A 24,825-nucleotide genomic window follows, 5' to 3' on the forward strand; every position below is an offset into this window, starting at 1 on the left:
GCTTTAGCTTACATAAAGCTCATAAATGGTCATCAATAAAACTGAATGCTTTACAATCATACGCTCTTTTTAAAAGGGTGTTGTAATGCTATGGAAGATGGACAATATTTGTGATCATGAAATGCCTGATAATATGCAAATTTATAATTTCCAGGAAAAAATATGAGGATTTGGTGGATTTCCTAGAAGGGTAGGTGAACATTGAAACAGATCCAATATATGGAAATACCAGAGATATTTCATTGGGGAACAAAGATGTAAGGAAGTCTAACTTGGAGTCCAGTACAAAATTAAAAAGAAGTACTGTTGCTACTAATGTGTCGATTATAAAGTAACTAAGGAAAAGGAACATGTATACTGTGAAAACTTGTTTGTTCTGTAAAGGAGGATATGCTTTAGGAAAGTGTTTATGGCTGAAAAGAAAGAGCGCAGAGAAAATTGCTTTCATCAAAAAATAAATGGAATATATTTTGGCTGTCAGTGAAAATTGCAAGACGCAACTTAGTTGTAACATATGCAATTGAAACATCCTAAAATACAGCATATCCATCATCGGAATAAGGAACTGGAAAAAGAGCAAACAGAAACAAAGGAAGCATCAGAAAACAGTGTTATAACTTTGGTTCAGACAAGTGGTTTTACTGGGGCTGGTTTGGATAACTACAAACTCAATAGTGCCTTGTACAAGTCAAGACCAAAAATGGGAATGTAATAATATCCACTCATGCATTTCTCGATCCAGGCTATAGTGCATCTTTTTCCATGGTGGGATTGACGAACAAACTTAATCTTCAAGGAAGCTGAAGATGGTGAAAACTATGGGTCAAGAAAAAGTTGTTGAAACCAGCATTGTTTCAGACATAGAGTTTGCTGGATTGCATGATGAAAAAATTCGTGATCTTCCAAATTCATATACTCAGAAGACTATGTCTGTGCATGAAGGAAATATTCCACATCAAAATATCAGTTGTCTTATTTGTGGAAGGTTTATCTATCCTATTATTAATTTTGAGGTAAAGATGCTGATTGGTTAAAATGTACCAAAGGCTTTGGAACCACTGGATGTAGTACAAAGTAGGGGAGATGGACCTTGTGCTGTAAAAACTAGGCTTGGATGGAAAGTTAATGGACCTCTAGAAGGAAATAATTATATTGCTCAGTAATGATTAGCTACAAGTGACAACAAGATTCCAGTTGTGAAAGTTGATGAGTTATGGGAACAGCAAAAGACTATAAATAAGAAATTCACTTCTGAAGAAAACAGATCAAGGTGAAAATAAATCATGGGCATCTAAAACAGTATTAAAGGAATTATTTTCATCAGAAATTGATGAAAAGTATTAGAAGATGTTGCAAATACTGCTGGTGATTTTTCAGAGGCAGGACTAAAACCAAAGACTGAGAACAAATATGAAAGTAGTTTTTATAGCTCAGAGATTACAGCAGACAAAGATAATGAGCAATTTTCACAACATGCTGCAAAACTGATGAATGCAGCAAATTGCACTGATGGAAAAAAGGAACATGTAACTAATAATGTAAAATTGTATTCAGAGAACAAAATGTTGAAAATTATATTAGATAATCATGAAAACAATGAACAGAAAAATGTTAACTTTGTAATCGAAACCAAAAGAACGAGAATGAATCCAACAATTCTTCAGTTTTGAAAATGACTGAGGGAAAGGTCCAGAAAGAAGTTGACAAGGATAAATATTTAATTGTAAATAAAATTTGCAAGGTCAGAAAGCGAAAGAAAAGAATAACTGCTGGAGAAATGAATATAGTTATTGAGGAAAGAGATTCAGCATTATCAAAATGTAAAAAGTTGGAGAAAAATTCATGTTTTGAAAAGAGAACAAGTCATTGGTTAATAACAGAAAACAAACAGGAATATAACTTGAAGGCTCAATTATTAACAATGCAGGAAGAAAATTGAATTTCAATAATAAAAACATGAAGAAATAATGTTGTTTGAATCTTGCCTTATTTATGCCCGATTGCGGAAAAGAAAAAGGATGAGCAAATCTGTTGCAGGGAAGGTGAAAGAAACTAGTTGATTGAAATGGAGAGAAACAAATAAGTTTTCAATATGAGAAGCAGAATGCTGAAGAAAGTCAAAAGACAGCTCAATAGACCTCATTTTAAACTCGCCTAGTTTGTCTGAGGAAGATTTGAGGTTTACTGGTCGACTTTTTAAACAAAGATTCTGGAGACAAAGAAACTTTTATGTACAAACTGACTTTACTTTGTTGATTACATCCTATAACAGTTAAAGACTTTATTTATCCAGAGAATGCTGGTAACCTCTGACCTTATAAATAAAGATGATATGTATAAAGTTTGAATGTTACATGTTTTATAAGTTATTTGTATTATTGTGTAATTATTATTTAAGACATTATGTCTCATTATAATAATTAGGGCTGGGCATTGTAGTGTTCAAAAGAGCCACAATAAGTTTAATTGGTTTACTTACTTTGTTAGGTTGGCATCCCAGTGCATTTTGGCTGGGTGTGGGCATCTTTGTACTTGTGTGCATGCACGGTTCTCAGACCATGCTCAGTGCATTCGGATGTTAGAGTGCGGATGGAGCATGCGCGGTAAGGTATGACACGAAGTGGAGTTCATTACAGTATTAAGGATGCAGCCATAGAGAAGGGTGAATATTATTTAAAGGGTGAAAAACTACAGCATGCTGTTGTGCAGAGGGACTTGGGAGTGCTTGCGCATGAATCGCAAAAAGTTAGGTTGCAGGTGCAGCAGGTTATTAAGAAGGCAAATGGAATGTTGGCCTTCATCGCTAGAGGAATTCAGGAGTAGGGAGGTAATGTTGCAACTGTATAAGGTACTGGTGAGACCGCACCTGGAGTACTGTGTCCAGTTCTGGTCTCCATATTTGAGGAAGGATATACTGGCTTTGGAGACGGTCCAGAGGGGGTTTACTAGGTTGATCCCTGGGGTGAAGGGGTTGACTTATGATGAAAGATTAAATCGTCTAGGATTGTATTCGCTCAAGTTCAGAAGAATGAGAGGAGATCTTATAGAAACATATAGGATTATGAAGGGTATGGATAGGATAGATGAGGGAAGGTTTTTTGAGCTGGCCGGGGAAACTAAAATGAGAGGAACAGTCTCAAGATTCGGGGGAGTAGATTTAGGACAGAGATGAGGAAAAATAGTTTTTCCCAGAGAGTAGTGAATATTTGGAATTCTCTAACCTGGGAAGTGGTTGAGGCTGCCTCATTAAACATATTTAAAATTCGGTTAGATAAATTTTTACATGATAGAGGAATTAGGGGATATGGGGAGAAGGCAGGTAGGTGGAGTTAGGTCATAAATTAGATCAGTCATGATCGTATTGAATGGCAGAGCAGGCTCGATGGGCCATTTTTGGCCTACTCCTGTTCCTACTTCCTATGTTCCTATGAGTGAAAAGCCCTGAACGTTAGTTGGATATTAACACTGATCTCATTCTGTAGTCACAGAGCATTAGTTCAATGTTATTTATGAATATTTCATGTAAACATTAAAGAAGATAATTTCAAGTTTATGTGTGGATAATAAAGAATTAAAATACATCTGGATTTGTATTAAAACTAATTGAAAACGCGTCACTAATAGGTATTTCACATATCCTTCAACTAATTTTGTCCAAGTCCTGTCTTCTCTATCATGTTTCTAACAGGGATACTGAGAGAAGAGATGGACCTCTATCTAACATTTTTATTAGAAAGCTGAAAGCAATTGCCCAGTCATGGCTAGGAGCAGCATGATAAGACGCACCATTTAGCTCAGAGAACCTGTTCAGAAAGACAGTGCCTCACTGGTAGCTTATTTATTTCCACATCTAACCATGCCTATTTAAACTTGAAAAATTATCCATTTCAGATTGGAATGATGTCAGTGGCAGCTTCAATGTTTACTCTTGTAAATTTTGTGCCAACAAAAGTCAACTTCTAATCAGCTGACAGTGAACAGGTTGAGCCTTCCCATTATCAAACAGAATACAATAGTAACTTGGTAAAATTCAAATCCAGACAGGAATAAAACATTATTACTAGTGGGAAAGAAAATAGCCCAATTTACACCTAATTGCTTGTAAAGGTGTTGTGCTAATCGCTACACTGACCATGCAGCCCTTAAAAGCTGGAACACTGATGACTGACATGAGACTTAGCTGAATGCTCAGTCTTTGTCTTCTGTTGATTTGGTTTCTAGGAATGTGGAGGTCAGCCTTGGGCTCAGTTTCCAGCCAGCCCCCACCCCTCCCCAGAAGTTTTAGAGTGAATATGGGAACCACTGACACCACCAAGTACTCACGTTCCATTCAATGTATTGATGCTGCTATGAAGTGGTCACTATTACAAAGTGCAGGCAATCACATGGCACAGTCGAGAAACTGATATACCCAGTAAATGTACATACACAGACAGTGCACTACAGACTGTGAAATGTATCCAATAACTGCAAACAACACTAACACTGGAAACAAACAAGTAATTCACAGAAATACTAGTTTACAGGTATTTGTACCATGAAAGTGGCTAGAGAAAGGTTAAGTGCATTCATAAACCTTCTCAACCCCAAAGGCATTTCAATGTTTTAATGCTCATTCTTATGTTAATGCAGTTGGAACATTACTTGTGGGCAGAGTTGCATTGGTGCTAAATGGCATCTGCTATATCTTTTTTGCGACAAGCACGAAGTCCATACCCCTATCCCTTATGGACAAGGATGCAAGGAAATCTTAGTCAGTTGTACAGGGGGCTTAACGAGACCGTACAAGTATTATGTATGCATTTGATCCATTTATCTGATGAAACACGTACGTGCCATCAAAGGATTGCAACGCATATTCCTGAAACAGGCTTGCCCCAAGACAGAGTGAGCTAATGAGGACTTTGTTCTCTAGAGCTTTGGAGAGGGGGGTTGACAGACAAGATGCAGGGAAGATGCTTCCTGTGGCTGAGGAGATGTGGTTCAGATAGCAGAGGTAAGAGAGGTTTGACATTGGGAAGAATCACACTGAAGAATTATTTCTTCAGTCTGAAGTCAATGAACGTTTGGAATAGTCTTACCATGGAGAGTTGTGGACACAGCCATTCAAAACAGATCAGTCAATTTCGAGACATTCAGGAAACCAATGGAGTGCTGGAAAATGGCTGAAGTGGAAAACCCCCCCCGTAATAATGTTGAATGGAGGAGCAAGATTGAGAGTGAGATGGCTTTTATAAAGTACTTGAGTATGTTTATAGAGAGCTTTAGCTTGGCAGGGCTGTGAATTGAGATATGGAAGGTGGAATTTTCATGAACAGAGCCAATCAGTCAATTATGTTGCAAATGTTCTTCCAAGGGCCTGAACTGTGCTGAAATGTTCTGTTTTAAGCAAGAATATACTGACTCGAGGGACAAGCTCAAATTCAGTTTTCAATTAAGGACCCACCTACCTTGCAGGAAGAACTTTTAAGGATCAGGAGCTATGTTGTGGACAACAAGTGCAGAAAAGTAATAATTTATTAATTGTAATGAATCAGAAATCAGTCAACATATTCATTTCAGAGGCTAGAGAACAGATTAAGCATGTATTTCTTTTAAGATTTAATTTATGCCATTGAATCAAGTCTGGAGTGCATCACTGCCCCCACACGAGACCATAGTTCAATCTAGGAATGAGTAGGTTTGTTTGCAGGGTTTTATGGGGAAGTTTAACGATTTTGTTACTTTATAAAATTGGGCCAGAAAACAAGATGGCAGCTTGGACTAGCGAGAAGTTTATTTCCTGGTCTACACTTTATTCATTCGGCATGGTTAAGATCAAGTTTTGAAAGAAGTCAGGAAAAAGTGTTTTGACAGACTGTGTTATCATAAATCAGTAACGCTCTCAAAGAAATTGGAAGCATTAAAACCAAATCACATATCACTTACCCGGGTGTATTTGTTGAAATTTTGAAAAATTTCCCAGCCCCAGTCCTGGTATTTCTTATCTTGCGTCAATCTATACATGTAGAAAAGGCTTTCCACTGTCTCAGGTCTTAACAGGTTGTGTCTGTCTGCAGGCTGATACAGAGTGAATTAATCAGAATCTGAAAACAAGACTTACAAAAGCCATTAAAACGCCAAACACAATCCATCGAGGAACTTAATCCTTCACTAAAATAGTTAATAATTTTGATTAATACTTATTAAATCATAATTATATTAAATTCTAATTGAATTACATGATACCTGCTTGGCTTTGTTAACCGACTACCTATAACGTCTTGACATATATTCTTTCATGGAGGCTAGGGAAATTTAGCCATTCCAGAAAGGGTCAGCATGAAATTAACATTGTTAATAATTTGGGCAACACGGCTAGTGTAGCAGTTAGTGCGATGCTATTACAGCGCCAGGAACTTGGGTTTGAATCTGTACATTCTCCGTGTCTGCAAGGATTTTTCCAGGTGCTTCATTTTCCTCCCACCTTTCAAAAACATAATAAGGGTTGTAGCTCAATTGGGGAGTAAGGACTTGTTGGCCGAAAAGGCCTGCTACTGTGATGTCGAAATGCCCCTTTTCCCAATGTGCAATATCATCTCCCAATTAATACACAGCAAAGTTCCCATCTATTTCTATGTAGAATTGTTTTACATTCATTTTCATTTATGTTTAAAATGCCACATTTTAAAATGAATTCACAGCAATACCACAAAAAATCTCAATGGAATTGATTGCAGTGCAAATTTAATTCTGTAACTTAGAGATACAACCGGTCCACAAGCCTAGACCACCCAATACACCCATCTGACCTTGTCTGTCTTTGAAAAGTGGGAGGAGACCAGAGGAAACCCACATGGATATGGGGAGAATGTACAGACTGAGACAGATTCAAACCCAGATTGCTAGTGCTGTAATAACATTGTGCCAATCAATGGGCTATCTGTGCCACCTAAAAAATGCACTTCTGTCTGAAGGATCATCAAAATGTGCCCTGCACTACAAATAAAATTAACAAGCAGAACAGTGGCGTAACCAGCACAACTGCATCCCACAGTTCTCATGGTCCAGGTTCAATCCTGATCTTGAGCACTGTCCATGCGGAGTTTACAGGTTCTATCTGTGACCACATGATGCTCTGGCTTTCTCCCGCATCCCAAGGAGATGCGGATGGATAGGGAAATCTTCATGGTAATCTGTTGCTTGTCTGTGAGGGACAGAATCCGGGGCAAGTTAATGGGAGTGTCGGGAGATGAAAATGGAATCAATGTAAATGCATGCTTGCGTGTCAGTCTGGACTCAGGAGGCCGAATGGCCTGTTTTCATGCCGCATTACGCATTACCAATCACACCCATTGTACCTACCTTAACCTCAACGTCCTTGGCATTGTGCGGACTCAGATTGAAATGTACAATCTCTGGACTTAAACCGGTTTCGATCTGTGTGTACATTTGGTAGCAAGTTTCCATCAGTTCCTTGGCCAGTCCCATGTGATCTGCACTCAGCCCATGATGAGCTCCCAAGGCGAGAGTCCCGGGGAGGAAACAAACCAGATGATCCTTTACAAGGAAAGGAACAATCACGGTCAATGAGATCATTGCTTGCAATACCATCCTGCATGTCTGGTGGACCCATAACTAACTTCAAAACGCTGTAGATGCTGCAAACCTGAATCAAACAGGAAATACTGAAAATGTACAAGAAGAACATTTATGGAAGGAAGGCAATTTTTCCCTCCCGAAATTGAGTACCTCCTGTGGTCTCCATCATTTAGCTTTCAGGATTTCACATATGGATCTTTTTGTTCTTCACCACAATGTTTAACTTTTTACAATTCTGATGGATCAGAGATAGATTTAGTAATAAACGTGGACAATTTCAACCGAAAATCAAAATCCATGGCCCAATCTGTTCTACAGCCAAATCAAAAGTTCAAACAAATAACTCTCATTTGTAAAGATGTGCTAAAATAATTTAGCAAATACTGCCTTGACAATGAGTGTCAACTTCCAAGCAAATGTGACAGCTGCCTTCACCACAGCTGCTGAGAAATACATCAGCCGTACCACATACAAGATATTATAGTATTTAAGTTAGAATCAAATAGAATAGTAAGTATGTACCTGGGGTGGGGAGGGGGGGGGGGCGGGGGGGTGGAGTACAATCCTGTGGTGATGTCTCTTCAATTAGAGTACATGGAGAGAAGTTCCAGACATGTCTGAATCTGTTAAGTAATGTTAAAAATTCAAACCCGGTGCCTTTGAAATGCGTGGAAATCAGTGGGAGTGCACTGAATGTTTCTCTGCCAACTTCAATAAGCATTCACTGCAAATTAGTAATGTTGAAAGCTGCAAAAATTGCAGACATTCAGCTACTTGGACTGGAGCTACCTATTCATCGCCCCTCATTTTAATGAAATTATCTCTTTCCTCAAACTGAAGTGTCCTCCAGTGAAGCATAACTCCCTGCCATAAATATAAGGTTATAGCATAGAGGGAGAGAAAAGGCAAGGTAATATTACTCATGGATAACCTTAACAACAGAGGAAAAATGCCGGGAAAAACTCAGCAAGTTGAGCAACATTTTTGGAAAGAGCATCAGTTGACATTACACATCTAAGATCCTTCATCCAATTAGGGAAGAGAGATGAGAATCGATTTTAAGAGACAGAAAAGGTGCTGAAGGAATGGATGAGACAAAGGCAATACCTGTTGCAGGATGAGACCAGGTCAAATAGTCAACAAGGTAATTAGATGGCAAATATGCTTCTTAGTGTTGCATGATGCTATTAGATATTCCTAGCAGCTCATGTCGTACCAATGGAAAAAAAGAAAATAAACAGCCAAAATCATGATGGCAGAGATGGCTAATTCTGAGAGAGGGAGTCAGCTACAGCTGGAGAACTTGATACAGTCCAGGAGGCTGCAACATGGCCAGGTGGAAGATGAGCGCAGTGAATTGCAGGATTTTTCTGTCTCAGAGTGGTGGAGATCGGATTATTCAATTTATGTAAGACAGGATTATGTTTATTGGCATAATCATTAGACAATGTACATATGCACAAAAATTCTTATTGGTTGCAGCTGAACAGGTACTTTTCAACAGAATTAGAATACAAGTGCAAGGATGTGATGTTGAAGCTTTATTAGGCATTGGTGAGTCCTTGCCAGTGCTGACATTGGAGAGCATTCAGAGCTGGTTCACAAGGATGATTCCAGGAATGAAAGGGTTATATGAGGAGTGTTTGATGGCTCTTGACTTTGTATGTGTTAGGAATTTAGGAGAATGAGGGAGATCTCATTGAAACATTTTGAATCCCATGCTGCCTGTAAGGAGTTTGTACATTCTTGTGGGTTTTCCCCATGGGCTCCAGTTTCCTCCCACCCTCCAAAATGTACTGGGGGTTGTAGGTCAATTGGGTGTGATTGGTTGGCACATACTTTTGGGCTGAAAGGGCATGTGACTGTGTTGTATGTCTAAATTTAAAAATTTTGAATGCTAAAGACATGAACAAAGAAGATGTAGATAGGTTGTTTCCCATGGTGGGACAATCTAGGATAATTAGAATTTATTGACATCAACAAGTCCCAAACTATGTTGTTTTACAGTAGCATCACAGTGCAAACATTTATATAAATGACCTTTAAAAAATAAATAAAATTACTGCAGGAAAGGTCAAAGTAAGGCAGCGTCTTTGGTTCTTTAAACATTCAGCTATCTGACGGACAACAGTGGGGAAGAAGCTGTCCTTCTGCCACTGAGTGCTGGTCTTCACACTCTTGCACCTTTCAACTAATGGTAGCAGAATGAAGAGGGCATATAGCATGGGTGCTGGTCTTCACACTCTTGCACCTTTCAACTAATGGGTAGCAGAATGAAGAGGGCATATAGCATGGGTGCTGGTGGTCCTGGAGAATAGAGGCTGCTTCCTTAAGACCCCACATCTTGTAGATGTCCTCGATGGAGTGAAGTTGCAGGCCGAGTTATTAAGAATTTTTTTCTTGGCTTGACCATTGGCACCTCCATACCAGACAGTGATGCAAACATCCAGAATGCTCTCCATGAAACACCTTTTGAAATTTTCAAGAGTCTTCGATGACATACCAAATCTCCTCAAACATCTCACAATAGATAGCTGCTGACGAGCCTTCTTCGTGAATGCATCGACATGGAGACTCCAGGACAGATCCTCTGAGATGCTGACACCCAGAAATTTGAGGTTTCTGACCCTCTCCACTGCTGAACTGTCGATAAGGACTAGTTTGTGTTCTCCTGACTTCCTCCTGAAGTCCACAATCATCTCCTTGGTTTTACTATCATTGAGCGCAAGACTGTTGGTGTGACATCACTCAATGAACTGATCCATCTCCCTCCTGCACGCTTCCTCACTGCTGTTTGAGATTTTGCCAAAAACTGCGTGTCATCAGCAAATTTATAGATAGCTTTGGAATTGTGGCTGGCCACACGATCATGGGTGTATAGTGAGTCGAGCAGTGGGCTAAGCATAGAAACCTGAGATGCACCTGTATTTATAGTCAGTGAGGAGGAGACATTGTTTCCAATTCTTATTGAATGTGATTTTCTGATGAGAAAGTCAAGGATCCAGTTGCAGAGGGATGTACAGTGGCCCAGGGTTTGGAGATTCTTGACCAGCACTGAGGAAATAATGGTGTTGAAGGCTGAGCTGTAGTCTATGAAGACCAGCCATATGTATGAGTTGCTGTTTTCGAGGTGATCCACAGCAGAGTTGAGAGCCAGTAATATTGTATCTGCTATGGAGTGAGTGTGATTATAGAATTGTTGTGAGTCTTGTCTTTTACTTTTTTTTTAATTTTTTATTTTTCACACCATAAATCACATTAGCCATGATATACACTATTTCTTTTTCACACATATACAGTGACTTTTTCTCCACCCCCCCCTCCTCCCAAGCCACCCCCCCACCCCACCCTCTCATCCATTTTAGGTATACAATCTAGGTGGCATTAAGCCAGTCAGACAATGTTGTCATTCAACAAAAATACACCAGAAATTCTACTGAGTCCATTCTTTTCTTTCCTTCTCCTTCCATCAACTTAGGTAATGTTTGTCCCCGGTAGGTTTTCGCTATTGTATTTAATGTAAGGCTCCTATACTTGTTCGAATATTTCAATATTATTTCTTAACCTATATGTTATTTTTTCTAATGGAATACATTTATTCATTTAAATTTAGTAGTTTCTTCCTTTTAATTTGGTTATGTATTCCATTAATATTTAAAGTCATATAGTTCAGCGTAGCCCTTTTATATTTTGTTTATCTTCTCTTTCCGTTTTTCCATCATTACCTTTCCTCCTTTTCCATTTCTGTTTTCTTATTTTCAACTCTTTATAAGACAACATTCCTACAACATCCAACATTTTCCTTATTCTCCTATTTCTATCTTATTTATCCCCAATCTCCCCTTCCCCTCCTGAGTTGTCCTTTATCCCTTGTCGGACAACCACATCTCCCCTCTCCATTTGGATTTGCGAATCCACTCGCAAGCGTCAACTGATTTTGCAGTGACCGCTATTTCCCCTCACCCCGCCCCCCCCGAAAAGATTTCACTTTTCATATGTCACAAAGGTCACTCTTTTAATTCCCTCCTTATTCTCTCTATTCCATTACCTTCCCTTATTCATTCTTGTCTATACTATCTATATTTTCCTCTAAGTACAGATACATTCACGTATGCACATTGTCTCTATTCACTCTTATACCTCTTTACCCGCATACATATCAATCGTGATCATTTTTACTCTCATTACCCGTCTTCATCCCTCAGTCTATTTTTGTCTTTACCCACATACATATCAATCGTGATCATTTTAACTCTCATTACCCGTCTTCCTCCCTCAGTCTATTTTTGTAATTGTTCTGCAAATTTTCGTGCTTCTTCTGGATCCGAGAATAGTCTGTTTTGTTGTCCTGGAATAAATATTTTCAATACCGCTGGATGCTTTAGTATAAATTTATACCCTTTCTTCCATAAAATCGCCTTTGCTGTATTGAACTCTTTTCTCTTCTTTAGGAGTTCAAAACTTATATCTGGATAAATGAAGATTTTTTGCCCTTTATACTCCAGTGGTTTGTTGCCCTCTCTTACTTTTTCCATTGTCTTCTCCAGTACCTTTTCTCTTGTAGTATATCTTAGGAATTTTACTACAATAGATCTTGGTTTTTGTTGTGGTTGTGGTTTAGAGGCCAATACTCTATGTGCCCTTTCTATTTCCATTTCTTGCTGTAGTTCTGGACATCCTAGGGTCTTAGGGATCCACTCTTTTATAAACTCCCTCATATTCTTGCCTTCTTCATCTTCCTTAGGGCCCACTATCTTTATGTTATTTCTTCTGTTATAATTTTCCATTGTATCTATTTTTTGAGCTAGTAGTTCTTGTGTCTCTTTAGTTTTTTTATTAGATTCCTCCAATTTCTTTTTTAAGTCTTCTACCTCCATTTCTGCTGCTACTGCCCGCTCTTCCATCTTGTCCATTTTCTTTCCCATTTCTGTTAAGGTCATCTCTATTTTATTCATTTTCTCTTCTGTGTTGTTTATTCTTTTTCTTAAATTCCTGTGTTTGCCATTCTTTAAATGACTCCATGTATCCTTTAATAAGAGAAAGTATATCCTTTATCTTGCCTTTCTTTTCTTCTTCTATTTCACTGTACTCTTCCTCTTCCTCTTCCTCTTCCTCTGGGTTGGCCATCTGTTGTTTCTTTGGTGCCCTTTCCTTCTCTTCTTTCTTGTTTCTATTGTCTTCTGTGGTCTCTTCTTGCTGCAGGTGTTCTGCAGCTGTCGTTGCCGGCTGTGGAGATCGACTCCCCAGCTGGTCCCCCCTCCCGTCGGTGTGTTTTTTTTTCCATTCGCATCGCGCATGCGCGATTCTTCGCGCATGCGCGGTTGCACACTTGTACTCGGCTCAGCGAGCCATTTTTGTAGTCCATTATTTACCGACCTGAGGGAGCGGGTTTCTCTCTCCGCAGCGGGCCTCTTCGGACAGGTAAGGCCTTCACCTTTTTCCTCCTTTGTCTTCTCTTCCTCTCTTCTTACCGTTGCTTTTGATTTTTCTTTTTTTGTCGTCATCTTCTTTCCACCTTTATACTCACTTTTCTGTAACTTTTATTTCTGTGCCTTTGTGTTTTCCTTTGTTTTTCCCGACTTTTCTGGAGAGGGCTGGAGTTCACCGTCCGGCCACTACTCCATCACGTGACTCCCCCTGTCTTGTCTTTTACTTAAGTAGGTGTTAATTCTGGCCATGATCAACTTCTCAAGCATTTCATCACAATAGATGTTAGTGTTACTGGGCTATTGTTGTTGAGGCAGCTCATTCTACTCTTTTTGGGCCCTGGGATAATTGAAGCAGTTGGGAACCTCTGACTGCTGCAAAGGAAGATTGAAAATGTCTGTGAACAAGTGGGCACAACCCCAGGATTGAAGGACGCCAACTTGGAACAGAGGTGTGAAGGAATTTCTTTAGCCAGAGAGTGGTAAATTTGTGGGATTTGTTGCCACAGGTAGTTGTGGAGGCCAGGCCATTTGGTGTATTTAAGGCAGAGATTAACAGGTTGTTGATTAGCCAGGCCACATCAAAGGTTATGGAGAGAAGGTTGATTTCTTAAGGTACATTATACTTGCAAAAACCACCCTGTCTACCTGTGCTACTACTTCAAGGACTCCAAACATGTACCCCAAGGTACTTCTGCTCCTCCATACTCCCTCCCTAACCATCTGCTATGACTGTCCTTAAGGCAAACAAAATGCAATTTTATGTAACCTTACATTACATCAAGTAATAAAATACAGAATAAAATATTGAATCTCTACCCAACCTGCTGACTCATTAATATCATCTGTAGTCTTGCTTATTCTCCTCACTATCAACATCACCACCAAGTATTAGCCTATCTGCAAACTTATCATCAGTCCTGTAGTAATATTGCTCATTGATCTACATTTAAATCAGCAAGGAGGCCAGTGTAGATCTGAATGGCACACCATTGGTGTTCGGCTCCCAATCACAAAACACCCCTCCACTGTCACGTTGTGTCTCTAATGACCGAGCCAAGCTTGGGATTCAATTGGCCAAGTCCGGGGTCAATCGCTGATAAATACACAAGCCTAGTGAAATGTCAAGTAGGCCAAAATCTGAGCATTTTGTGTTAATCAGAAACCTGGGAACACTCTCATCTGCATATATCCAGGTGCAAGACGCATTTAGTTTTGAAGGTTTACTTCGCAATCCATACAAGAGAAGCAACCAAGACTACAGCAAACAGGTCAGAACATGAAGTGAAATTTAGGCCAAATGGACATAAAGCATTTCCAATTACCAATTTTCAAACTTTCCAACCTTGCATCAATATTTGCTCTACAATTCTAGGACTGCAGAGGCTATAAATGTGCTGTTACAGTTTTTGTTAGCAGGCAAATCACTCAAGATTATTTTATTCTGTCACCTGGCGATCTAAATCCAAAGAGCACAAGTTGTTTTAAATAGATTCGCAAACATTCAATAACTCAAATTCCCCAAGAAAGCAATAATGAAACATGTTTAACAGCAAACAGATATATTCTCCACATTTACTGAAGTAGAGTTGGTTTAAGCCAAGTGAGATGCAGGCAATCCACTTCAAAGTTTTGTGCGTTGAACAGAAGAGGACACAATCAATACTTCCAGGAAGTTTTCCTTGTTCTAGTTTCTGTACAAAACCAGCAACTGCTACAAGATCCTCAGTGGTGGGGCTGGGCCACAATGCTGCGGATTTCATCTTTCCTTGAAAGTCTCAAACCTCCTGAATTGTAGTGGGGAAGAGTGAGGAGGTGATGCCTCCTGTCAACAGTGTGACCACTCTTTTTCAGCATGCTCCTGCACACAGCAATGTCAGAATTCCCGATCAGTGACCAGTCACAAGCAAATAAACACACAAATTGGGAAAAGGCTGTGCAGTGAAAATCTGACAACCTGGCATGCTCAGCAATCTGGCCATTCTCGAATTCAGATGACATTCCTGACATCAGATACAATCCTGAGATTTTTTTTCCCCCGAGGGCCAAGCAAGAATTTCTACTTTCAATACTGCATAAAAAAATTGTACTCAAGAGAAGATAGGCATGAATTCTGATGGTGGTGATTACTGGGTTACATCAATACAGAGTACATTGCCTTTCTCTGAGATTTTACAAAGCACCAAGACACAAGAGCAACTTGTCCGTGAACTACTCTTTGCAGATGATGCCGCTTTAGTTGCCCATTCAGAGCCAGCTCTCCAGCGCATGACGTCCTGGTTTGCAGAAACTGCCAAAATGTTTGGCCTGGAAGTCAGCCTGAAGAAAACGGAGGTCCTCCATCAGCTAGCTCCCCACCATGACCACCAGCCCCCCCACATCTCCATCGGGCACACTGAACTCAAAACGGTCAACCAGTTTACCTACCTCGGCTGCACCATTTCATCTGATGCAAGGATCGACAATGAGATAGACAACAGACTTGCCAAGGCAAATAGCACCTTTGGAAGACTACACAAGAGTCTGGAAAAACAACCACCTGAAGAAACACACAAAGATCAGCGTGTACAGAGCCGTTGTCATACCCACGCTCCTGTTCGGCACCGAATCACGGGTCCTCTACCGGCATCACCTACGGCTCCTAGAACGCTTCCACCAGCGTTGTCTCCGCTCCATCCTCAACATTCATTGGAGCGACTTCATCACCAACATCGAAGTACTCGAGCTGGCAGAGTCCGCAAGCATCGAATCCATGCTGCTGAAGACCCAACTGCGCTGGGTGGGTCACGTCTCCAGAATGGAGAACCATCGCCTTCCCAAGATCATGTTCTATGGCGAGCTCTCCACTGGCCACCGAGACAGAGGTGCACCAAAGAAGAGGTACAAGGACTGCTTAAAGAAATCTCTTGGTGCCTGCCACATTGACCACCGCCAGAGGGCTGATATCGCCTCCAACTGTGCATCTTGGCGCCTCACAGTTCGGCGGGCAGCAACCTCCTTTGAAGAAGACCGCAGAGCCCACCTCACTGACAAAAGGCAAAGGAGGAAAAACCCAACACCCAATAACCCAACCAACCAATTTTCCCCTGCAACCGCTGAAACTGTGCCTGCCTGTCCCGCATCGGACTTGTTAGTCATCAGCGAGCCTGCAGCAGACGTGGACATACCCCTCCATAAATCTTCGTCCGCGAAGCCAAGCCAAAGAAAGAATCAAAATAGAATGGAGGAACCAAGGCTCCAGCTGCTTAAATGGAAGATTAGCAAATACTTCCTGGGAAACCAAATGTCAAATACAGGATTCCCTGATAGTAAGATTGCATGCTTTCAGAGTTTTACCACAGTACACTCACCTAAACATGACGAAGTGGCTCTGTAGTGACATTCAAGGGGGCAACAATATCACTGAGAGGAAAGTCCTGCAAAAAGTAGTGGACACTCCTGTGGTGAATGTCTGCTAGGCTACCTGTCTCCCCTCTGGCGAGCCTTGCTATACTAACATTGGCTGTGTATTATCTCTACTGTTAAGGACACTCCCCTTGGATAAAACTATATGCACCTATTGTCTTTCATTATTGTACCATGAGTTTCTGCTAATAAAAGCCATGATTATTGTTTGACCACATCGTCTTTGTCTACTTCATCAACTGGCACTTCAATTTTATTAGCAGAAACGGAAGTAGCACTCAAGCCAGAGCGGCTGATCATCGACCAGTCTGCCCCGAGGGCTAGAGAAATTTTCAACCACTGGATCGCTTGTTTCAATTACTACATGGATCGAAACAACGTGGTCGATGAGGCGGTACAGTGGGTCCACCTGAATTCTCTGCTGGGTGAGGTCCCTTTCGCCATAACGCAAGGAGCTACCGCTCTGGCTATAGCCCGGGAACGTCTGACTGCTTACTATGCGGCACCACGGAATGTGGTGCTTGCTCGACACCAGTTGCTGACTAGATGCCAGAAACCCGGGGAAAGTGATGCACTAGCCCTCGACTCGCTGGTAAACGAATGTGATGTCAGGGCAGTCAATGTGCAACAACACTGTAATGCCTTGAAGCTGGATGATTTTGTCAACGGGATTGACTCCAGTTACATCCGACAGAGGCTGCTGGAGACGGAGCCCTTAACCTACGACCGGGCAGTCACTCTAGCCAAAACACTGGGAAGTGCCACGAAGGTCCAGAGAAATGCTAGAAACCGAAAAGGAAACATCCAGGAGTGCTGGAACCCTGAAGGAAGAAAAGGGTGAACTCCTGAAAAATGCTACTTCTCTGTTAAGAGCTGGCACCCCAGACAGAAGTGCCCAGCTCAGTTTGCTACTTGCAGCTATTGTGGGAAACTCGGCCACTTCGCTAAAGCGTGTAAGGCGAAAAGTACTCCCACTGATAAGAAGAGAAGCACCAAGAAAATGCGTCCTGGAGCTGCAGGAATGGAAGACAACTGTGAAAAGGGGAAATCTTCAGACGAGCAGGCTAAATCGACTTCAAGTGACGGCGAGGTGAGATCCCCTGTGATAGTTCAATTGACTGTAAAGCTTGAGGGGATGTTACAGACTGGAACGGCCAACTATGAAGCAGGAGGTGAATAGTGAGACTCTTGATTGTCTAATAGACTCGGGGAGTACTGACAACTACATCCACGAGAAAGTTGCCAGAGCCTTAAATTTGCGGAGATATCCAGCGAACAGAAAGATATCGATGACTTGTAGTGAACTTACAAAAACTGTACGGGACAAACGTAAAGTTACTTTAAATTTGCAGGGACATTGCCTTGCTGATGTGTGGCTTTTTATTATGCCAGAGCTCTGTGCCCCTGTGTTACTGGGGTTAGATATTCAATCTCAGATGAACAGTGTAGTGTTAAATATCGGTGGCCCAATACCCACACTTACCATCCTCCGTGCTAGTTACTGTGGTCTGTCCGTATTAAAGATCAAAGCTCCCTCCCTTTTCAGTGATTTATCCCGAGTGTCAGCCGATTGCCACTAAGAGCCATTCTTACAGCAAAGAGGATCGTGAGTTTATCAAAGCAGAGACCCAGAGACTGCTTAAAGAGGGAGTTATTGAACTTAGTAAGAGTCCGTGGCGGGCCCAAGTGGTAGTCGTGAAAAATCACACTAAGAGACGACTGGCTATTGACTACAGCCAGACAATCAACCATACATGAACCTGGATGCCTACCCCCTGCCACGCATCAATGAAATGATTAATCAGATAGCACAATACAAAGAGTACTCCTCTGATGACCTCAAAGCAGCTCATCACTAAATTCCCATTAAGAAAAGGGAACGGCCTTATATGGCTTTTGAGGCTGATGGGGGGGGGGGGGGGGGTTATACCAGTTTAAAAGAGTACCTTTTGGGGTCACTAATGGTGTGTCCATGTTTCAGCGGGAAATGGATAAGATTATTAGGACTTAGGAGTTACGGGGTATGTTTCCCTATCTGGATAATGTCACTATCTGTGGGAAAACACAGGCTGAGCACGACAACAACTTAAGGAAATTTTTAGCAACAGCCCATTCTGGGCTACATTAGCCGCAAGGGCGAAATCCGGCCTGACCCGGAAAGAATGGCCCCCTTTAAGAAGTTACCACCCCCAGACTCAGCAAAAGCCCTTAAAAGGTGTATGGGATTCTTTTCTTACTACTGCAAATGGGTTCGAGACTACACCACGAAGGCACGCCCTGCCCTCTGTTTGACACTAAATCTTTTCCTCTCTCTCCAATGGCCTTGAAGGCTTTCGAGAGAATTAAAGCTGATATCGCCAAAGCTGCACTCTCGTCCATTGACGAGGATGTCCCATTCCAAGTGGAAACTGATGCCTCAGATTGTGCCTTGGCAGGAACCCTTAATCAAAAGGGCAAACCTGTGGCATTCTTCTCCCGCACGTTACGTGGACCTGAACTTAAACATCCTGCCATTGAAAAAGCAGCCCAGTCTATTATTGAAGCTGTTCGCTACTGGAGATACTTTCTAGCCAGCAGAAAATTTACTCTTGTCACTGATCAGAAATCTGTAGCCTACATGTTCAGTACTAAACACAAAAGTAAAATCAAGAACGATAAGATGGCACACTGGCGAATAGAACTCTCAATTTATAATTATGAGATCCAGTACAGACCGGTCAGGTTAAATGATCCCTCTGACGCATTGTCACGATCTGCTGCTGGTCCTCAGCTGGAGGGGCTAAAAGAGATCCATACCAGACTGTGCCACCCAGGAGTCACGAGGTTCTTCCACTACATAAGGGCTAACAACCTTCTTTACTCTCTGGAAGAAGTCAAGAAACTGACTAAAAACTGTTCCGTTTGCGCAGAATGTAAACCGCAATACTTCAAAGCACCAGAGGCCACTCTCATCAAGGCAACCTGACCTTTTGAGAAGATTAGCTTAGATTTTAAAGGACTGCTACCCTCCAACAACAAAAATGTATACTTCCTTACTGTAATTGATGAATATTCCAGGTTTCCCTTCGCGATACCCTGCCCTGACGCCTCGTCAGCGTATGTCATTAAGTCACTTGACAGAATTTTCAGCATTTTTGGTTTTCCCAATTACATTCATACCGATAGGGGCTCAGCATTCATGAGCGCTGAACTGCGGCAAGCTCTGCTATGGAAGGGGATTACCATCAGCAGTACTACGAGCTACAACCCTGTTATCTGGTGGCAGGAGGTGCTGCCTGAGGCACTACATTCTATTCGGTCATTATTGTGTACTGCAACAAATCAAACACCTCATGAACGTATGTTTGCCTTTCCTAGGAAATCAGGAACTATGATGGACTGGTCAGCCTGTTTATCTGAGCCTGGAACCGTGCTGCTGAAGAGCCACACTCTGGCATGTAAAACAGACCCCCTAGTCCAACCAGTTCAGCTACTGCATACTAACCCCAACTACACTCATGTTAAATTCCCAGATGGGAGTACTGACACTATACCCCTAAGAGATATGGCCTTGCCTGGTTCACCCCTTCCTCACATCCCTACTCAGAGGTTGGACTCACCCCCCCCAGCCTGTGACCCCTAGTAAGCTTTCAGATGGCCATGCTGAGGCTCCACTGCCTCACGCTGGCGATTCTGAAGCGGGTCCAAGTCAGTCCTTCCCACATTACAGACCCAGAACCTGTACCAGTTCCCCAGGTTGCAAAGGAGCCACCTGTTTTGAGACGAAGCACCAGAATTCGTAAACAACCTGATAGGCTGACATATTCATAAAACATCTCATTATATTTCAATTGCTTGCTAGATACTGGCGTATTTTGGCTGTTAGAGTATCTCAAGGCCAAGCATGGTATTCATGTATCGCTTGCTTCAGTCTTTCCAAGCAGTTGTCCTTTTGATTTTAACCCTTCTTCTGCCAGGGGGAGACTGTGCTGAATGTCTGCCAAGCTGCCTGTCTCCCCTCTGGCAAGCCTTGCTGTACTAACATTGGCTGTGCATTATATCTACTGTTAAGGACACTCCCCTTGGGTATAACTGTGTATGCACTTATTACCTTTCATTATTGTCCCATGAGTTTCTGCTAATAGGAACATAGGAAGTAGGAACAGGAGTAGGCCAAAAATGGCCCATCGAGCCTGCTCCGCATTCAATACGATCATGGCTGATCTAATTTATGACCTAACTCCACCTACCTGCCTTCTCCCCATATCCCCTAATTCCTCTATCATTTAAAAATTTATCTAACCAAATTTTAAAATATGTTTAATGAGGCAGCCTCAACCACTTCTCTGGTTAGAGAATTCCAAACCTTCACTACTTTCTGGGAAAAACTATTTTTCCTCATCTCTGTCCTAAATCTACTCCCCCGAATCTTGAGACTAATTCCTCTCATTTTAGTTTCCCTGGCCAGCTCATAAAACCTTCCTACATCTACTTCGTGGCATAGTCCCGAACCCATTTGCAGTAGTAGACCCTTCATTATCCTATATGTTTCTATAAGATCTCCTCTCATTCTTCTGAACTCGAGCGAATGCAATCCTAGATGATTTAATCTTTCATCATAAGTCAACCCCTTCATCCCAGGGATCAACCTAGTAAACCCCCTCTGGACCGTCTCCAAAGCCAGTATATCCTTCCTCAAATATGGAGACCAGAACTGGACACAGTACTCCAGGTGCGGTCTCACCAGTACCTTATACAATTGCAACATTACCTCCCTACTCCTGAATTCAATTCCTCTAGCGATGAAGGCCAACATTCCATTTGCCTTCTTAATAACCTGCTGCACCTGCAACCTAACTTTTTGCGATTCATGCACAAGCACTCCCAAGTCCCTCTGCACAACATCATGCTGTAGTTTTTCACCCTTTAAATAATATTCAGCTCTTTTATTTTTCTTGCCAAAGTGGATAACCTCACACTTACTAACATTGTACTCCATCTGCCAGACCTTTGCCCACTCATCCAGCTTAACTATATCCCTCTGCAGACACTCCACATCCTCATTACAATTTGCTCTTCCACTCAATTTGGTGTCATCTGCAAACTTGGCTGCACCACATTTTGTCCCCTCCTCCAAGTCATCAATGTAAATGATGAACAGTTGTAGGCCTAACACTGACCCCTGCGGCACCCCACTTACCACTCTCTGCCAACCTGAAAAACTCCCATTTATCCCGACTCTCTGCCTCCTGTCAGACAACCAATTTTCAATCCAGGCCAATATACTTCCCCGGACTCCACTTTCCTGTAACTTACTGATAAGTCTCTTATGCGGCACCTTATCAAACGCTTTCTGGAAATCCAAATATACAACATCAAAGCCATGATTATTGTTTGACCACATCGTCTTTGTCTACTTCATCAACTGGCACTTTCCTGGTACACCACTGGCAAAACTCTCCCCACCATCGAGAAAATCTACATGGAACCATTCCATAGGAGAGCAGCAGCAATTCCCAAGGATCCACACCTCCCAGTACATGCTTTGATCTCGCTGATATTTTAGTCAGTGCCACAAGACTCACACCACCAGGTTCAGGAACAGCTGCTACCCCTCCACCATCAGACTCCTCAACAACAAACTCAGGCTCATTTAAGGACTTGCTTTTTTTAAACAAAATTCTTTATTTATTTAGACATCCAGCGAGGTAACAGGCCTTCCGGCCCATGAGCCTGTGCCGCCCAATTACACCCAATTAACCTACAAGCCAGGTATGTTTTGAACAGTGGGAAGAAACTGGAGCTTCCAAAGTAAGTCCAGCAGACACAGGGAGAACATACAAACTCCTTACAGAGAGCTTCAGATTCAAATCATGGTCACTGGCACGGAAACAGTGTTGTGCTAACTGCTACACGAACCGTGCTGACCTTTCCACATGTACTTTGCATATTTATTAGTGAATATTTTCTGTATTGTAGTTTGCATTTCTTTCTTGTTTACATATCTCTCATTCGTATGCACATTTTTCCGTGAATACAATTTTCATCCACCAAATAGAAATTCTGCCTGGCCTGCAGGTAAAAGAATCTCATTGTTATATGTGATGTCATGTATGTACTCTGACAACAAATTTGAAGCAGCCTCACAAGTGGCCTAGACTTTTGACAGTTCCATAATGACTGGTTCAGCTCAAGATGGCTTTGTCCCTCACAGCTGAGTTTACATAAACAATGAGAAGCTGGGCGGGAGGGTCAGCGATTCAGTCAACATCCACGGAGAGCGAGATGGACAGTCCACATTTTAGACTGAGGCACTCCAGTTTAAAGGAAGTCACTTACCATCTTTGGACTGAACTGATTATGGGACAATTCACCTACAAAGGTCAGCTTGTTTGGTTCTGATTTTCGAATCAAGTTCTTCTTGACACCCTCTATGGCTTGTAGATAGTCTTCTAGCAAGCTAGCAATTAAACAGAAAAAATTTTAAATAATTTGAAGCTTGGCAAAGATCACCACAATCTTAACTGCAAATGATTTAATGGCACACAGGTACTGGAAAATGTATCAATTTAACTGGATATTACTTTCCCATCAATAATTTTCCTAGCAGAGCAAAACTGATAACCCAGCATCTGATCGAGAATCCTCATGGTCAATTAATAAGTTAATTATTTGACTGTACATATACAACCAGACAAAACAACATTTCCCTGGACCATGGTGCATACATAAATGCTGGACGTTAATAATCACACACACATAAATATATATATATATATATATATATATAAATAAATAGATTTTAAAAATTAAATACATAGAAATCTTTTTAGGACGATTTACTCAGTTACAGGATACCTCACAGCCAGTGGGAAGAACCTACTTCCCAGCCGAGCAGCCCTGATTTTAATGCTCCTGTATCTCCTTCCTGATCGTTGGTCAAAGTTACCGTGTGTGCTGAGATAAATGAAACCTGCTGCTTTGTTTGGACCAATGTAAAATCTGTATCACTCACTCTGCCTCTTTCTTTCCTCCCTGGATCCATTGTTTAAGCAGGTACTCATAGTAGCTGTCAGCCCTGGCACCAAGGGTATAGACTCCAAGGTGGCTGAAGTGTCCAGAGTTGGTGTTTATGAACATTGGCACCAATCCATCCTTTTTCCCTCCAAGTCTGTGAATATGTTTCATTACATCATCGACTGCCACCTGTTTCAGAGGCAAGAACAAAAATTACCTGGGAGCCAATGAGTTTGAGGAACTGTGAAGATAAAAGTGTGCATACTGTTGGAATTAACTTTTATTTTTTCAAACCCACAAAAGTCTAAATACCTTGAGATCCACTGGTGCCGGGCTCATGGTGACTCTTGGTTTGCCTTGGGGTTAAAGTACGGATTATCATTTATGTTATATTTTAAGGTATTATTACTTGGCAATAAAAGGAACCTTGAACCACAATGCTGGAGCCGAGTCTTTGGGAATTCTGCAACAGAATGGAAATGGCCAAGGTCCCAATGTGGGGCTGTGCACATGTAAATCTGCACTTGAATAAAGATTCAAAAGTGAAAGAAAAACAATATTACAAAATAAAACAGTCAAAAAATAGAAAAACAAACAAAATTTCTTCATTCAGATCCGTTATTTTAATTAGACCTTTCATTTGTAAACTTTAGTCAATTAAAATAAATAATTTGGCACTCCTTCTACATCTTAAAAGCCCTCAGATATAAAAACACAAATGACTCTACCAATATAACTTCCCAAATGCTGACTGGCATTTCGTGACTGCAAGAGGGATAGATGGGCCAGAATTTGTCAGGTGTGTCCATGAAGGATTCCTGTCACAGTATGTGGACCAGCCAGCCAGAGGAGAGGCCATATTGGATCGAACACTGGGTAATGAATCTGGTCTGTTGATAGATCTATCAGTTGGGGGAGCATTTTGGTGATAGTGACCACAACTGCTTGAGCATAGCAATGGATAAGGAGAGAAGCAGACAGGTGAAGGGTTTACAATAGGATTAGGCAGAAATTGAGGAGAGATGTTCACAGGAAAAAGAATGTGGAGGATGTTTAGGGACTATTTGTGTAGGGTTCTGGATAGGTTTGTCCCACTGAGAGAGGAAAAAGAAGGGAGGAAAAGAGAAATGTGGCTGACTAAACAGTTGAAACAGTTTGTTAAGAGGAAGAAGGAAACATACATTAGATATAGGAAGCAAAAAACAGGAAAGGCTTAGGAGAATTATGTGGTAGCCAGGAAGGAACTTAAAAAAAGACTTGGGAGAGCTCGAAGGGGGCATGAGAAGGCCTTGACAAGTAGGAAACCCTAAGGCATTCTATACATACATTAAGAACAGAAGGAAGACAAGAATGAAGGTAAGGTCACTTAAGGATAAAGGAGGCAACATGTGCCTGGAGGTGGACGAAGATGAGGAGG

The 24,825-nt window shown here is 41.5% G+C and overlaps 1 protein-coding gene across 6 annotated transcripts in view; it reads right to left on the reverse strand.

Annotated features, from left to right (window-relative positions):
- Positions 1-24,825, reverse strand: part of LOC138762189 (endoplasmic reticulum mannosyl-oligosaccharide 1,2-alpha-mannosidase-like) — a 102,288-nt gene that overhangs the window by 14,935 nt on the left and 62,528 nt on the right. For 5 of the 6 annotated variants that reach the window (XM_069935770.1, XM_069935778.1, XM_069935789.1 and 2 more), the window contains 4 exons: positions 23,407-23,597; positions 22,731-22,851; positions 7,345-7,539; positions 5,929-6,060 (listed from right to left, as the gene is read on the reverse strand). In XM_069935770.1, coding sequence (XP_069791871.1) covers positions 5,929-6,060; positions 7,345-7,539; positions 22,731-22,851; positions 23,407-23,597 — 639 coding nt within the window. The remainder of the gene's footprint in view (positions 1-5,928; positions 6,061-7,344; positions 7,540-22,730; positions 22,852-23,406; positions 23,598-24,825) is intronic. The other variant, XM_069935805.1, reaches the window with a different exon arrangement.

The sequence above is a fragment of the Narcine bancroftii genome, chromosome 1 (genome assembly GCF_036971445.1).
Source record: "Narcine bancroftii isolate sNarBan1 chromosome 1, sNarBan1.hap1, whole genome shotgun sequence".
Classification (NCBI taxonomy): Eukaryota; Metazoa; Chordata; class Chondrichthyes; order Torpediniformes; family Narcinidae; genus Narcine; species Narcine bancroftii.